Source organism: Prionailurus bengalensis, chromosome D2, assembly GCF_016509475.1.
Source record: "Prionailurus bengalensis isolate Pbe53 chromosome D2, Fcat_Pben_1.1_paternal_pri, whole genome shotgun sequence".
In the NCBI taxonomy this organism is placed as follows: domain Eukaryota; kingdom Metazoa; phylum Chordata; class Mammalia; order Carnivora; family Felidae; genus Prionailurus; species Prionailurus bengalensis.
In genome coordinates this window covers 31991137-32005862 of record NC_057351.1, presented here as the reverse complement: position 1 = coordinate 32005862, position 14726 = coordinate 31991137, and the positions used below count along the sequence as shown (strand labels likewise).

The following is a 14726-nucleotide window of genomic DNA, read 5'->3' as shown; positions in this document are numbered from 1 at the left end:
CAGCGGCCCTGGGCACGCCGGGTGGGAGGCCAGGGGCGCTGCCCTCCTGGAGTTTCACCGGGGGCACTGCTGGAGGCTGGCACCGCAGTGTGGGCACCCCTCCACACGGGCTGCAGGTCCCCGCCCCCAGGCCCTCACCTTCACGGTCAGGATGAAGCCATGGCTGTACAGGGGGTTCTCCCGGTCCAGTAGGCCATTCAAGGTCAGCGCTCCACTGATGTAGTCCAGGGCGAAGATGCTGTTGGTATTCCCTGCAAGGAGAGAGTAACATTCCAGGTATGCCTGGGGCCCAGGGCAGGTGGACGTGGGCTTCAGTGAGGGCTCCTCTTTGCGCATTAGGGACAAACCAGTAACTTAACGCGGACGCTGGCTCAAGGAGTAATGGGAAGGGTTCTGGAGGACGGGGCCCAGGCACAGCCAGCAGTGACCTGCAGAGTGACGACTTTCAGCTCTTCAGTCTTCTCCCGTCTCTCCGACTGAGTCAAGGGGGAAGCCTTGGTTTGGTGCTAGTATGCCTTTGGCATCTCTCTTAACACTCGCTCGTTCTCCCTTTTTTTCACCGAGAGAGCAGGCTTCTGGCTGGGAGCCTTCCAAAGGGAGCAGCACGCAGCCAGGACTCAGCAACCGCGAGGGTCTGAATGCTTGCCCCTCGCCCCCCCCCCCCCCCCCCAGAATGCATATGGGGACGTCCAAAGCCCTAACACGCCGGTATTAGTGGGTGGACCTTTGGGAGGCGCGTGGGTCGTGAAGTGGAACCTTCCTGAGTAGAACTGGTCTCTGATAAAAGCGAGCCCGAGAGATCCCACGTTCCTTCCACCGTGTGAAGACAGAGTGAGGAAGCGCCCTTCTGCCAACCGGGAAGAGGGCCCTTCCCTGACCGTGCTGGCGCTCTGACCCTGGGTTTCCCAGCCTCCAGCAGAGAAATGAATGTCTGCTGTCCGTAAGCCGTACGACCCCTGGCATTTTGGTCATAGAGCCCGAATGGACTAAAGCAGGAGCCCACTTTGCTTGGTTATTTTTAGGCTCATGTTCTATTCTATTCCATTCTATCCTACTCTGATTTCCTACATAGCAGTGGTACAATTCCCTTGTACAATAAATATAATTTGATTTTAAGAACAAGCCTTTATTTTAAGTACTTATCAAAACCTGAAGCACAGGGGCTCCTGGGTGGCCTAGTCGGTTAAGGGTCCGACTCTTGACTTGAGGTCTGGCCATGATCTCACGGTCTCGTGAGTTCTAGCCCCACATTGGGCTCCGTGCTGAGCTTGCTTGGGATTCTCTCTCTCTCTCTCTCTCTCTCTCTGCCCCTCCTGCCTCATACTCATGTGCTCTCTCTCTCTCTCTCTCTCTCAAAATAAATAAATAAACTTAAAAAAACCTTGAAGTGCATATTTAAAGTACTGGCAAAAATCACACACAGGTGATGCTGGTGGAGACCGAGGCCTCTGTGTCCACCCCTCTCTCCCTCACCGACTTCATTTTATGCTTCCCTCTACAGGCACCCCGTGTCCCCCCGGGGGCCTCCCCAGGTTCCCCAAATCACCATGTCCATTCCTGCCTCCTCTTGTCTGCATGTCCACCTGCCTCTCTTGGCCACACCTCCTATCCTCCCACACAGGGCCACCCCTCCTCCTCCTCCAGGAAGGTGGCCCTGCTTCTCTGGCTGACCCTCTGTGCTCATGGGCAGTCGCCACTGCTCTGTTCTCTCTCCCATTGCTGCCCGTGTGTTCATGAGGTCTTCCCGGCCAGCCTGAAGACGGGGGCCTTTCATGACTGCCCCTCAAGGAGCCTGGCCAGTGCTGGGCACCCAGTGGCAAGCAGGTTCCTACAGGATCGCTGCTCCCAGCCCACTGGGGCCCCCACACTTGTCCTGGTGCCCTTCCCACCAGGCTGCGAATTCACGTGGGCAGATCCCAATTCCGCTCTTCTCTTGCCCTCATTAACCAGCTTGTTGGTTCGTTCACATACGCACACGCTGCCATTCCTTCCCAGAGACTGCGATCTCTAGGGCGCGTGTCCTCTGGCCGGACCCCGTGCTTGGTGGCGTGGGGGATGCGGAGGGAGGCACTCGCAGCCTGGTGACGGGGCTTTGACACGTAGGAGATTTAGCATCTCTGAGTTCTCAGCAGGGAGAGACTGTTCACACAGGGGAAGGCTCAAGGAAGGAAAGCTTCACGGAGGAGGTGGCATTCATCCCCTGCCCCACCGTGTAGCAGCTGTGTGACCTTGGGCAACTCACCTAACCCCTCTATGTCTTGGTCTCCCCATTTATAAAAGGGGGATAATAACGGATCTCGCTCATAAGGTTATAAGAATTAAATGAGAGTGAAAAACAGTATGTATGCAGGCTTGGAACAGTTCCCGGACAAAGTAAGTACTCGCTAAGTATGGCTTGAGCTGGGCCCTGGATGATGGGCAGGACTGGGGAAGGGGTTGATGGACACTGATTCCATAGGTGTGAACGGATCCTCAGGCTTTCAACACACACAGGTAGAAACTACTGGATCTCCTCACTCACCCGTGGCCCTGGCTCTCAAGGGATCTGTGCACAGTTAGGGGCTCACATCGTGTCTTCAGTCGACCAGGGACAGCACAGAGCAGACAATGTCCTCTTCTCACTTTAGACTTGGGGACAGGGACTGTTCTCGGCCAAACCTCTGCTGGCTGGCAAGGCATCCCATATCTACCGGGTTGGTGGCTAGAAGCTGCCCTCCGCTGTCCTCCCAGCCCGCCGCAGGGCTTGGCCGAGGCAGGGGAGAGGCAGCTGATGACTGCGGAGCCCGTGCAGCTCTGATTGTGGGCTTTGGGGATCTGATGTGGGGCTTGACCAGGGATGGGACGTCAGTCCAGCCTCCCCCTTGTCTTGAGCTTCTTCCCATAGCCATAGAGAAACCTGGGTACCTTCCCGCTGAGTGCGTGGAGTGGGGAGGACAGGGCTTCAAGGAGGCAGAGACACGCATGAGTGTAAGGGCTTTTTCTTTAGCCAGGAATTCTGCTGCCGGGCACACAAGGGGATGCATGCTTTCATCTTTTTGTCATTAGCTAATCCATTTGACAATTATCGAGCTCCTATGATGTGCCAGGGACACATTCTAGCAGGGGATGCAGCCCTCAACCAGGCATTCACATCACAGGGTGATCAGGGTTGAGGTGGGGTGAAGCATGGACACCGCAGGTGGGCGCTGTGTCCTCTGAGCCCCTAATACTGAGCTGAAGGGCTGCCCTGAGGCAACACCTCAAAGCCTCTTGTCACCCGTCACCACCCTCCGCCCCCCGCCACCAGCGTGGGCCCCACCTCCCCAGCTCCAGGGCTAGCATCCCATCATTCCGAATTTCCATATAAATTTATTCTTCCCAATAAAGGAACCTCTCAAATGTTTAACTAAATGTGATTCAATTTTTATCTTTGCAAGATTTTTCCTATAAATCATTCACAAACCAGAAGCCCCTTGTTGAATGATGTGCTTTGGTTTTTGTTTGAAAAATGGGGTTATCAACCCTGGAACACCCAGTTGGGCCTCCCCACTCAGCACCTTTGCCCCAGTCATGGCCATACTGCCCATCCCCAACCTGAAATCTGTCTCCAGCACATAAAATATCCCCTCCCCCCGACCCAGGCATCTTCTCCAACAAACCGGCAGGCAAATACTCTCCAACTGGTACACATTCAAGCTCGGGGACCCTCCCCCAACACATCCCCCCTCCACCCACACCTATCCTTTTATTCTCCATATCTACCTCAGCCTCCTGCCAAGTATGAATCACTAACTCCCAGGACCAGCAGCCAGGAAGGCTTATACCCAGGGAGCTGACAGGGCCACCTGAGTGAGCCACTGGCTCTGATGGTCTCCTGTCACCATGGCAATAGCAGTCCTCACCGGGATGCTGGTCCAGGCATAGACGGGAGGTGAGCCCTGTGCCCTAAGCAGTGGGGGCCAAGGGCAGGGCTCACTCAAAGACTGATAGATTGATTAGATCACCCATTTGATTGAGTTCAGATTGAGCACCTACTGTGGGCAGGGTGCTGGAGAATCCACAGAGAAAAGCAGGCAAGGTCCATGCCTTCCGTCTCACAGCAAAGATCGACATTGATGACATAATCGTGCTATTGAACATGTAAGCAGGTACCTGCTGAGCTCAGGCTCCCGAAGGAAAGCAACATGGCAACATGGCACAGAGACGTGGTTAAGGTTATGCTCTCGGGAGGCAGACTGTATGGGCACAGACAGCTCTGCTTTTTGCTAGCTGGGTGACCTCAGTCAAGTTACTTAACATACCTGGATGATCTTGGATTCCTAGTCTGTAAATTGGGGGCAATAATAGTACCCACCCCAAAGTGTTGTTGCAAGGATTAAATGAGTGGACACAGTGCCTGGCGCAGAGGAAGTTCTCAACAAGGGTTGGCCACCTGTACTTGCCCAAGATGACACCACCGTGGACCCCCTGCACCACTCCCACCCCCACCCCACAAGCCTGTGTCTAGAGCTGTTTGCCCAGCAGGAACACTGAGCCAAGCCTGCCCTCTTGCCAGGAGGGCCTCACAACGAAAAGCTCATACGTACAAGTTGGTAGCCCTGAGGCCAAGGTCAAGGGCATCTCACAGGCCATCTCACTGGGGCTCTGCCCTCGGGGTGGGGAGTGGGTCACCACTTCCTTACTCTTCTCCCTTAGCTCCCCTCCCACCATCCTCCCTTTCAGTGGGTTTGGCAGCCACACAAACAAGTTTCTTTGCTACCCTGGAAACTGATACCACCCCGTCAGCCCTCTGGTCTCCCGGACTTTCTTTATCTGAGTCCCAGGGGGCCTGGGGGGGCCTGGGGAGGCTTCCCGGGGACGCCTTTCACCTGTTCAGCCCCCACCACTGAGCAGAAAGGCAGCTGTTTCCCTGGGTCGACAGGTGCTGTCCATGGTGCCTGCGCATAGACCTGGTTTGTGGGGGTGGTTCTGGGATGCAGCAGGGCTGGCCTCAGCACCCTAAGGGTTCTGGGAACTGGGGACTTACAGCGTTTGCAAAAGAGAAGAAGCAGGTCATTACCACCCTGCCGGTTCTCTTGGGGTCAGCCATCTCCTCTAGGAGCTCCAGGCACCAAGGCCTCTTCAGATTCCCAAAAGAAAGGCTGGGGCGGGGGTGGGGCGGGGATGTGAACAGAGTCTGCTAAAGCATGAAAGGCGGCCGAGGGGGGAGTCCCAGCCTTCTTTCCCCTATTTATTAAAAACAGTAGCCAGTACTTACTGAGCAGTTCCATATGCCAGGCACTGAGGCTAAGCTGTTTGCACAACCATATTACTTACTCCTCACAATGACTTAGTAAGAACAGAGCCCACGTCAAACGCGAGGAAGCAGGCTCAGAGATGTTAAATAGCTTGTCCAAGGTCACATGGCTGCTAAATGGCTGGCTTGGAAGTACATTTACGTCTCTCTTTTCCTTGCCCCGCAGGCACTGGCCCTACACCGCGTTGGCACCCATTCTGCACCTGGCCCTGTGCTAAGTGATACACAAGAGATCATCATCCCACGTAGAGTGGATGTAACAAAGTTGATTTTTTTTTTCCTCAGGATGGAGTCCTAGGTAAAAACATTATACATTTCCGAAGTTCTAGATACATTCCTCCAGGGAAGATTTATGTAGCAAGCAGAATGCCCACATGTAGAGGTCCCCCAGGTGGTGGCCAGGAGGGCCTGCGGTGGGGACTAGTGGGAAGGCAGGGCTGCAGGCAGGAGCTGTCAGCACCGAGGTGGTGACACACAAAGGGCACTGGCAAGGGTACCTTTAGGGCAGACCTATGGCTCCAGTGAGGATGAGCAGGAGAATTTAGGCAGACAGGCGGTAGTCTGGAAATTATATAGCGCCAGGTGCCCGGAGGCAGGAGAGGAGGAAGTTCCGAGAGAGAGATGGTCAGTAGGGTCAGGCTAAGGAGAGGGAAGATCCCAGCACCGGCCACAGGTTGGATCTTCAGATGCCCCCAGAGGTCCGACTGTGAGACACTGCGGGCGGGTGGGGCACAGATGTGGGGACAGTGAGTGCAGATGCAGATGCTTGGGGAGTAAAAAAAAAAAAAAAAAAAACAAGGAGAGAGACCCAGTGGCAGCTAGAGGGCGCAGCAGAGTCAGGCAAAGGGCTTCTGTGTTTTACAGCCGGTCAAAGGCAGGAGGTTGTGGGAGAGGGAAGCTGGATGGAGGGAGTAGGGAGAGGCAGGAGGTCAGACATGGGGAGCCAGAGGAGGCGCAGCTCTCTCTTTGGGCCGTGGGGGGCTCACCCGCCCACATCCTTGTTCCTCCCAGGCTGGCAGCCTCCCCCCTTCCCCAGGTACCCCTCCTCCAAGGCCCTGCTAAACAGCATCACTGCCACCTCTCGTCCCCTTGTTATCTCCCTGGCAGCATCTTGACCCGCAGCAAGCCAGGTCTGGGACAGAAGCAGTTTAGCGAGTGGCTGATGGTGCGTGTGGGAACACAGGCGTGACTTTGAATTGCTTTGTCTGCTCCGCTGGGCTAACAGCCACCGGTCCTGCGGGCCTCCGAGTTCAGGGAAAAGCGATGGTTTCCACCGTGGTCCTTCCTATTCTCAAGATCCACCTCCAATGGCACAGGCCTCAGGAAAACCAATCCTGGGGGCTGTGCCATATCACACTCGCTGAGCCACGGTGCTGGGCTGGCTGCGGGGCGACCCTGGTTCGCACAGCGAGATCCAGTGTGGCCTAGAGGATAAGGGCCACGGTTTCCCACTTCTGTCCCCCATGGCACGATGCTCATGACATATCTGTTGGATGCCTGAAGTTTCGCTCCCCACTCTGTAGCAACCGGGAAGGGTCAGTAAGCACACACTAGGTGGGGGCATGCTGCAGGCCTGGCCTTGAGCTGGGGCTCTGGAGGGAAGAAGAGGAAAAAAGGCCACGCTTATGAGGAGCTCGTGATCTGGATGGGCTTCTGGGCACAAACATCCATCCACTCAAATGCCAGTCCCTGAATGGAGGAAGGAGGCGTCAGGAGATGGGTGTCTGCTCCGTCACCTGGCCTCTGAGTTGGCACCCTGCCCTCCTCAGGTCCAGGGTCAGGGGCCCTTCCCAGGGAAGACAGCAGGGCTGGGATTTGCAGCCCCTTCTCTCCAGGGGTCTCTCTTTTAGTCCCCGTCTCTGCCTGGAGCCTATTATATCAACACCCAAGTGAAGAGACCACCTACTGTGCCCAGGATGAAAAAAAAGACCTAGGTGCCGGCAAAAGATCTGCCACTTACCAGCTGTGAGACCTCCCGCAAACTGCTAATTCCTCTGAGCCAAATTCCTCATCTGCAAAGTGTAGATAACAGCTCCCACCTCACCAGGCTGTGCGAGGATCAGGCATGATCCTGTACATAAAGCATCTATTGTGGTGCCTGGCACATAGTAGGTGCACGCTTTGGTGCCTGGTCCTCCATTCCCCGCCATGCCTGCCTCCTGAATGGAAGAATCAAAGCAGGGCGTTCCCGACCGAGGCCCGTCTCGTCCAGAAGGAGCGGCGAGTCTCCGAACAGCAGCCGACAGGAATCGCGGCTGGTACCGCGTGGTGTTTTTGCATGCATTATCTTTTACACGTTTTCACATCCCCCCCCCCCCCCCCCCCCCGCGCATGAGATAGATATCTGCATCCCCATTTTATAGCTAAGGAGCCTGAGGCACAGAGCAGTTAAAAATAACTGGCACTCAGGTGGTGAGGGGTGGAACAGAGTTAAACTCAGCTCTCAAGCAGCTGAAGAGATCACGTCTCCCGGGCCCTGGATTTTCCTTCCTCCAGTGCCAGGGGTAGACCATGAAACAGCTCTATGGGTCCAGTGGGGCAGGCTGGCCCGCGGGCCCGGCACCGACCGGTCTGACTCTAAGGCTGTATACTGAAAACGGGGAGTCAGTCCGAGACGTGGGCTTTGGGTAAGATGTCTTATGAATTAAAAATGGTTGGGGCGCCTGGCTGGCTCAGTCGGTTAAGCGGCCGACTTCGGCTCAGGTCATGATCTTGAGGTCCGTGAGTTCGAGCGCCGCGTCGGGCTCTGGGCTGACAGCTCAGAGCCTGGAGCCTGTTTCAGATTCTGTGTCTCCCTCTCTCTGCCCCTCCCCTGTTCATGCTCTGTCTCTCCCTGTCTCAAGAATAAATAAAATGTTAAAAAAAAAAAATTAAAAAAAAAATTGTCACTTAACTGCCTGCTGACAAAAGGGGCCGGCGTCCCGGGTGGCACATGGGCCGGGCTGCATTCAACAGCTCCGTGATCAACACATGGCAACCAGTGGGGGGGGGGGGCTACTTCTGCTCTCAACCGGGGGAGGGGACACAGGCTGAGAGCGTGCCACCCCTCTGGAGGACCCTGGGGGAGGCAGGGGCAGGGAATTAGGCCTCCTCTCCGAAGCTTCTCCTGAAGCCCCTCTGCCCCGACCCTGTCCCTGCAGACCTTGCAGGGTGCCTTATCCACACTCGGGCCTCAGCTCCAACGTCACCTCCTCAGAGGAGCCCTCCCTCATCCCCGCGCCGGCCCCTCACACCCCTTCACTCTCCGCTCCATTGGCCTGTTTTATTGCCTTCCGAACACTTCCACTTTCTCAACCTCTCTTTTCACCCATTTACGTGTTTGCTTATGGTCCGTCTCTCCTCCCTGCAACATAAGCCCCAGGAGAGGAAGGACTGGTTTCCCCCAGATGACCAGCTGATGCATCGAAGGGGCTCAGCAAATGCTGTTTGAACGAACAAACGCACTGACACAGGGATGTCCGGGGGCCATTCTGAGGCTGGTGTAAAAGGTGGGGCAGAACGGTCCTGGCCTGACTTGTTTAATTTTTTTTAATGTTTATTTTTCAGAGAGAGAGAGAGACAGAGCATGAGCTGGGGAAGAGCAGAGAGAGGGAGACACAGAATCCGAAGCAGGCTCCAGGCTCCGAGCTGTCTGCACAGAGCCCGACTCGGGGCTTGAACTCACAGACCGCGAGATCAGGACCTGAGCCGAAGTCTGACGCTTAACCGACTGAGCCCCCCAGGCGCCCCGGTACTGGCGTGACTTGCAACGTCAGATGTCACGGAGACCATAATGCTCCAGGGCTCTGAGGGGGGATCGGCCAACAAGCGATTCTAACTGGGGCCGTCATAACGCTCCTGACGCAGCCAGAGTGGTATGTTTCTTGAGCTGAGTGCCTCCTGCATTAACTACCATTACTACCGTCCAGTCAGGGAAAGACAACCTTCAGTCCCTCAAGGAAATGCGAACGGCAGCCTGCTTGCCTTGCAGGCATCTCACAGAATGGCGGGTTTCATCAAGCTCACTTAAACCAACAAATGATTACCTCTCCTAATAAGACCACAAACTGGACTCTGATTAATTTGCTAATAACTGGCTCCAATGTATGAAACATTAACCCGGGTAGTCAAGGGTAGTAAAACTTATTACGTAGGGCTGCTGGGGTTCCAGCGACGGCCCTCTCACCCACAGCAGCGCGTGGCTCCCTGCAAAACAGGTGGTTCAGGCAGGCGGCCTCGGGGCCTCTGAGGACACTTTAATGGGGATCAGCGAAACATCGCCAGGGGTTACGGCTGGGATCAGAATCTCCCCACTTCCTGGGCAACGTTTCCTCGCCACTTTCTGGGCAACACTTCCTGGACCCCAGCTTCCTGGGCAGCTGCACAGGATGTTCACCAAGGAGCTGCTTCATAAAGAAAATTAGGAACAACCTCCATGTCCAGGAATAGGAATTAAATAAGTTATTATATGGAAGTCATGTCAGCCACTAAAGAGAGAGAGGCCGAGCAGCGCAAGATGACGTCTCTGCTCCCAAGTGGCGTCCAGTTTAGATGAGAAAATGGCACCTGTGCCCAAAAAGGTGCCCGGCCCCGATGAGGGCAGCTCATGGGGGCCGGTGTGGGAAGAGCTCCTTTCACTGGGCCTTGGTGGGCAGGTCTGGGTAAGCACAGAGGGGAGAAGGCCTTCCTGTTGGGAGTCTAGCAAGAGCAGAAGCGGGAGGGCAGAGTAATCCTTTCATGGCGGGGGAGCCGGCTGGAGGAGCAGGGCTCACGCACAGTGGTGTCAGGACCAGCTGACACGAGGAGGTGGGAGCCTTGAACGCCGGGTAAGCAGTTTGGACCTGTGTCCTGTGGGGAGTTTCTGGAGGCGGGAAGGCCTGTTGGTGAGGCGGGCACGGAATGGGTGATGATAGCGACAAAAGGAGCGATAACACGGGCCATCTAGTGTGGGCCCACCGTGTGGCAGGCAAGGTTCTAAGCCCTTTGCGTGTATCTGTTCATTAAGCTTCACGGCAATTCCACGTGCAGGCATCATCATCCTCATCGTCCCCATTGTTAGCGTTCTTCCCATTTTACAGGTGAGAAAACCAAGGCACAGAGAGACTAAGTGATTGGCTTGAAGTCACGCAGCTGGTAAGTGGGAGAGCCAGGGCTCAAGGCCAGGCTGGCTGACTCCAGGCTGTAAGGCTTCGTGCACAGGCCAGGCTGCCCCCGAGAGGTGGGGAAGATACGTGCTTCTGCCCCCTGGCAGGGTGCTTGGCAAGTTCGTTCACATGTGTGAGCTCACTGGATTCTCAGAATGTTATCTGAGAATCTGCTATCTGCCATCCCAATTATCAGATGAGGAAACTGAGGCTCGGTCAGGGAGGTGACATATTCAAGGACTCATGGTTACTCAGTGACCATGCTGGGATTAGAACCGGGGTGGTTCGGGTCTCAAATGTCCCTCATGGACGCTGTGGTCTCTCCTGTGTGGGTCTGGAGACTGGCTGGCGATGATCAAGGAGACAAGGAAAGCGGAGGGCTACAGATCCCCCAGGAACCTGCCTGCTCGCTTGCCTTGAGCCTGGCTGCTTCCATGGCCTGAGGCAGGTGGGCCCAGAACATCCATTCCTACCCTCAGCTGGAGCCCCTCCCCCAGCCGAGGGTGGGCGCCAAGGTGCACTGGGTCGCTCGGCCGTGTTCCCCGGAGGCCTGCCTGTGCCGCCCGCTGCTGGGCCCGGCCCACATAACTCACCTGAGGCTTGGCACTCAGGAGGGCGTCAGGGCTCTGGGAGATTTACGGGCTCCGATAAAGCCATCTCAGCCCTCGCATAAGAAGAGTGTGATATTTGATGATCTGAAAGGCCTTGTCCCAGAGAGGGAGTGGCAGGGGGGGAGGGGTGGGGGTGGCAGGGAGGAGGAGAGACACTTAAGAAAACAAAGAGAACGGTGATCAGATGCCCAAGGAGATGGAAGCGGGGGGGGGGGGGGGGGGGGGTGCGCTGTCAGCCTGCGGGCCACCACCTCCTCGTCTCCAACACCTCTGTGCTGTCCTAGCAGTGGGACGTGGGAAAGACAGGTGCAGGGGAAGGGGTTTCTTGGGCAGTGGGGGCCCTCAGGCAGCTCCCTAAGTCGCTGAGTCCTCCCACCTCCCCCGCCACCTCCCCTCTGTGACTGCTGATCCCGACAATCCACAGATGCACCCCCCCTCCAGCCCCAAGTACTGCAAGTTTTGGAGTGAATGACTTTCAAATCTGGGAAGGAGAGCTCATCACACACGCCTTGAGCCTCTAGGTGCCAAGCACAGGTTGGGGACATGGGTAATGCTCCCAGGTGCCCACATTCTAATGAGGAGGACTGGTCACCTCCAGGAGGACAAAACCTACATATAATGGCAGAAGACGAAGTTAGGAGACTGGATTCATACCTGTGGGCTTGCGGACCGCTCTGAGCCTCAGTTTCCTCATTGTGGGTGAGAATATCTGTCCTGTTCGCAGGGCTATTTGGAGGTTCAGTGAGATAAGGGATCCGAAAAGGCTTTGCAAGTGGTAATGTACCGAGCCTACGTCAGGTAGGTGTCAAGGATGATGACGCAAGCATCCAGGGGCCGGTGGAACCAAGCTTTGCCCGGAACTGAATGGCATTAGGCAGCAAAGACTGTGGGAAGGGGGCAGGGTGCAGAGCCAGACCAGCTGCAGGTGCACACCCAAGCCTGCGGAACCAGGAGCCTTGGCCACCCGAACGAACCTCCCCTTCCTACCCTATTTCCCAGGGTCTAGCCTCGTCCTCTAAATGTCACTTGCTCTGTGTTCCTTGCCTTGCTGTCGCCATGATCGTGTGGGAGAGACTCCGGCATCAGAGAGCCCTGAGTTGGAATCCCAGCTCCACTACAGCCACGTGACTTCGGGCAAATGACTTCGCCCGCCTGAGCCTCAGTTTCTTCACCTGCCAATCAGAGATGATACTAGAATTTGCCTGCTGGGGTTGCTGGGAGGATTTAAGGAGTCCACGAGCATGGGGCCGGCTCACAGCAATGCTCCCTGAGTCGCCGAGTCCTCCCATCTCCCCCGCCACCTCCCCTCTGTGACTGCTGATCCCGACAATCCCACAGCTGCACCCCTCCCCCCCTTCTCCAGCCCCAAGTACTGCAAGTTCTGGACTGAATGACTTTCAAATCTGGGAAGGAGAGCCCATCACACACACCTTGAGCTGGGTAATTTATGAATCAAATTGTGCTCCGTCAGGGCTCCGCTGCCCAGAAATAGATGTGGTCGGACGAGGTTCAGGGAGCCAGCCTCAGACACAGTTATCTTCATAGAAACTGGCCACCAGCGGGCAGAACCGGCCTGGACGACTGACCTTGAGGGGCTCCCTGGGGGGCTGCGAAGCCCCCCCTCAGCCTGGCCCCTGTCCTGAGTCCTGAAGACAGGACAGAGATCTGCCTGCTGCTCAGGAGGACAGCTGGTGACCCTGAGCAAGTTACTTAACCTCTCTGGGCTTCAGGGTCCTCCCTTGTTTAAAACAGACGGGTTTTCCTTTGGCAGTGGTTTTTCAAATGTCTTTGTTTGGGTAGCAAACCCTTTTATCGGACACAATTTTGCAGAGAACCCCAGTATATAAAACAGTCAAGAACTGAGCTAACCGCCTTGGCTGAAGCAGATGACGGGGTTGGGGGAGGGGGGACTGATGGAGTCCAGCACATTCGGCACCCTCCTCGCCCACAGAGGGGGCCCCACAGGATGGGGCTAGAGGCTGGGGGCCTCAGGGAACTTGGAAGTCTCCATGGACTCATTCACTTTTAAGATTCCATGGTTGTCTACGAGAGCATCCCCAAGGATGCACAGGGCCTGACATCATGCCGCGTAGGTCATCCTAGGACCAAGAGATGCTGAAGACCAGACAGGTGTAGTTCTTGAGGCTCAGAGGATTAATGTCTTCATCCGGATCTGATCTTTTTGAAAGGGGCACATTGTCGTAGTGCCTAAGGCCAGCGTTAAAACATCAGCACCGCTGCTCACGAGCTGTGTGACTATGGGCAAGTTAACTACCCTCTCTGGGCTTTAGCTCCCTTGGCTGTAAAAGGGGAGGCATAATATTTATCTCACAGAGCCGATACCAATGCCAAAGCTGGTGGTGCCTCTTTCTAGTCCTGCACGGTGTCCAGCACCTAGCAAGTACTCGATAAATATAAGCTGTTGCTGTAAATTCTTTTCGAGAAAGAAGGACAATTGGAGCTTGCTACATCCTATGCTGCTTAAGCCTCGTGGGGACCCACTGATTACTTAACTGACGTGGGAGGCTAATGTGTCCCCAGTCCTGTGGCTGCTAAGTGGCTGAACTGAAATCTGAACCCACAGCTTTTAATGCCAAAGCCCTACCCCTCCCTAGAAACGCTGCTTCTAGAAGGCCTCAGCAGGAAAGCCCCAGACTGTGCCAGGCACAGTTTCCCAATGTTGGAGGGTTTTCCGGCATCTGGTCAGTGACTCAGATTGTAACATCAAAGCAGATATTTCTGGTCAGGGAAAGACTAGGGGAAATAACTACCAATTTAGTTCAGGACAAAACCCACCCATCAGTGTGGAAAACAGAAAATCTCGCGTTCTACTGAAAATGGGTCAGAAATCATGACGTTCCCAAGAAAAGATGGCAAATTTGTCCTCTTGGGTTGGAGCCCCCGATCTGGAAACACGAAGGTCAGGTTTTCCTAGAGGGTATCTCCGGGAACTCTGACGCAAGGGATATAGGAAAAGCCAACTTTTAAAAAGTTCTGAGATCGGGGCGCCTGGGTGGCTCAGTCGGTTGAACGTCCGACTTCGGCTCGGGTCACGATCTCGCGGTCCGTGAGTCCGAGCCCTGCGTCGGGCTCTGTGCTGACAGCTCAGAGCCTGGAGCCTGCTTCGGATTCTGTCTCCCTCTCTCTCTGCCCCTCCCCCACTCATGCTCTGTCTCTCTCTCTCTCTCTGTCAAAAATAAATACACATTGGGGCGCCTGGGTGGCGCAGTCGGTTGAGCGTCCGACTTCAGCCAGGTCACGATCTCGCGGTCCGTGAGTTCGAGCCCCGCGTCAGGCTCTGGGCTGACGGCTCAGAGCCTGGAGCCTGTTTCCGATTCTGTGTCTCCCTCTCTCTCTGCCCCTCCCCCGTTCATGCTCTGTCTCTCTCTGTCCCAAAAATAAATAAACGTTGAAAAAAAAAATTTAAAAAAATAAATACACATTAAAAAAATTAAAAAAAATAAAATAAAAAGTTCTGAGATCAAAAACATTTTGGAAACACAGAACAGATCTCTTCACCGCAGGACTCGTCAGAGCCTTTAATGTGCCGACGTGCACTGTGACTTGCCAGGGCAAGGATGTTGTGATGCAATGTCTCTCTGACTTATTTGGCCATAGGGCCTTTTTTCTACGCGCTCTCTTGAGGGGTGGTATGGGAAACCCGCTGAGGTAACCGAAGGTGTAAAAAGGGCTGTTCCTACACTTACCCTCTGGTGG

At 55.3% G+C, this 14726-nt stretch overlaps 1 protein-coding gene across 5 annotated transcripts in view; it reads right to left on the bottom strand.

Moving 5' to 3' along the window:
* The window catches only part of CDH23 (cadherin related 23), a 414161-nt gene that overhangs the window by 184898 nt on the left and 214537 nt on the right, over positions 1 to 14726 (bottom strand). For all 5 annotated transcript variants that reach the window (XM_043596561.1, XM_043596567.1, XM_043596564.1 and 2 more), the window contains exon 10: positions 139 to 251. In XM_043596561.1, the coding sequence (XP_043452496.1) occupies positions 139 to 251 (113 nt within the window). The remainder of the gene's footprint in view (positions 1 to 138; positions 252 to 14726) is intronic.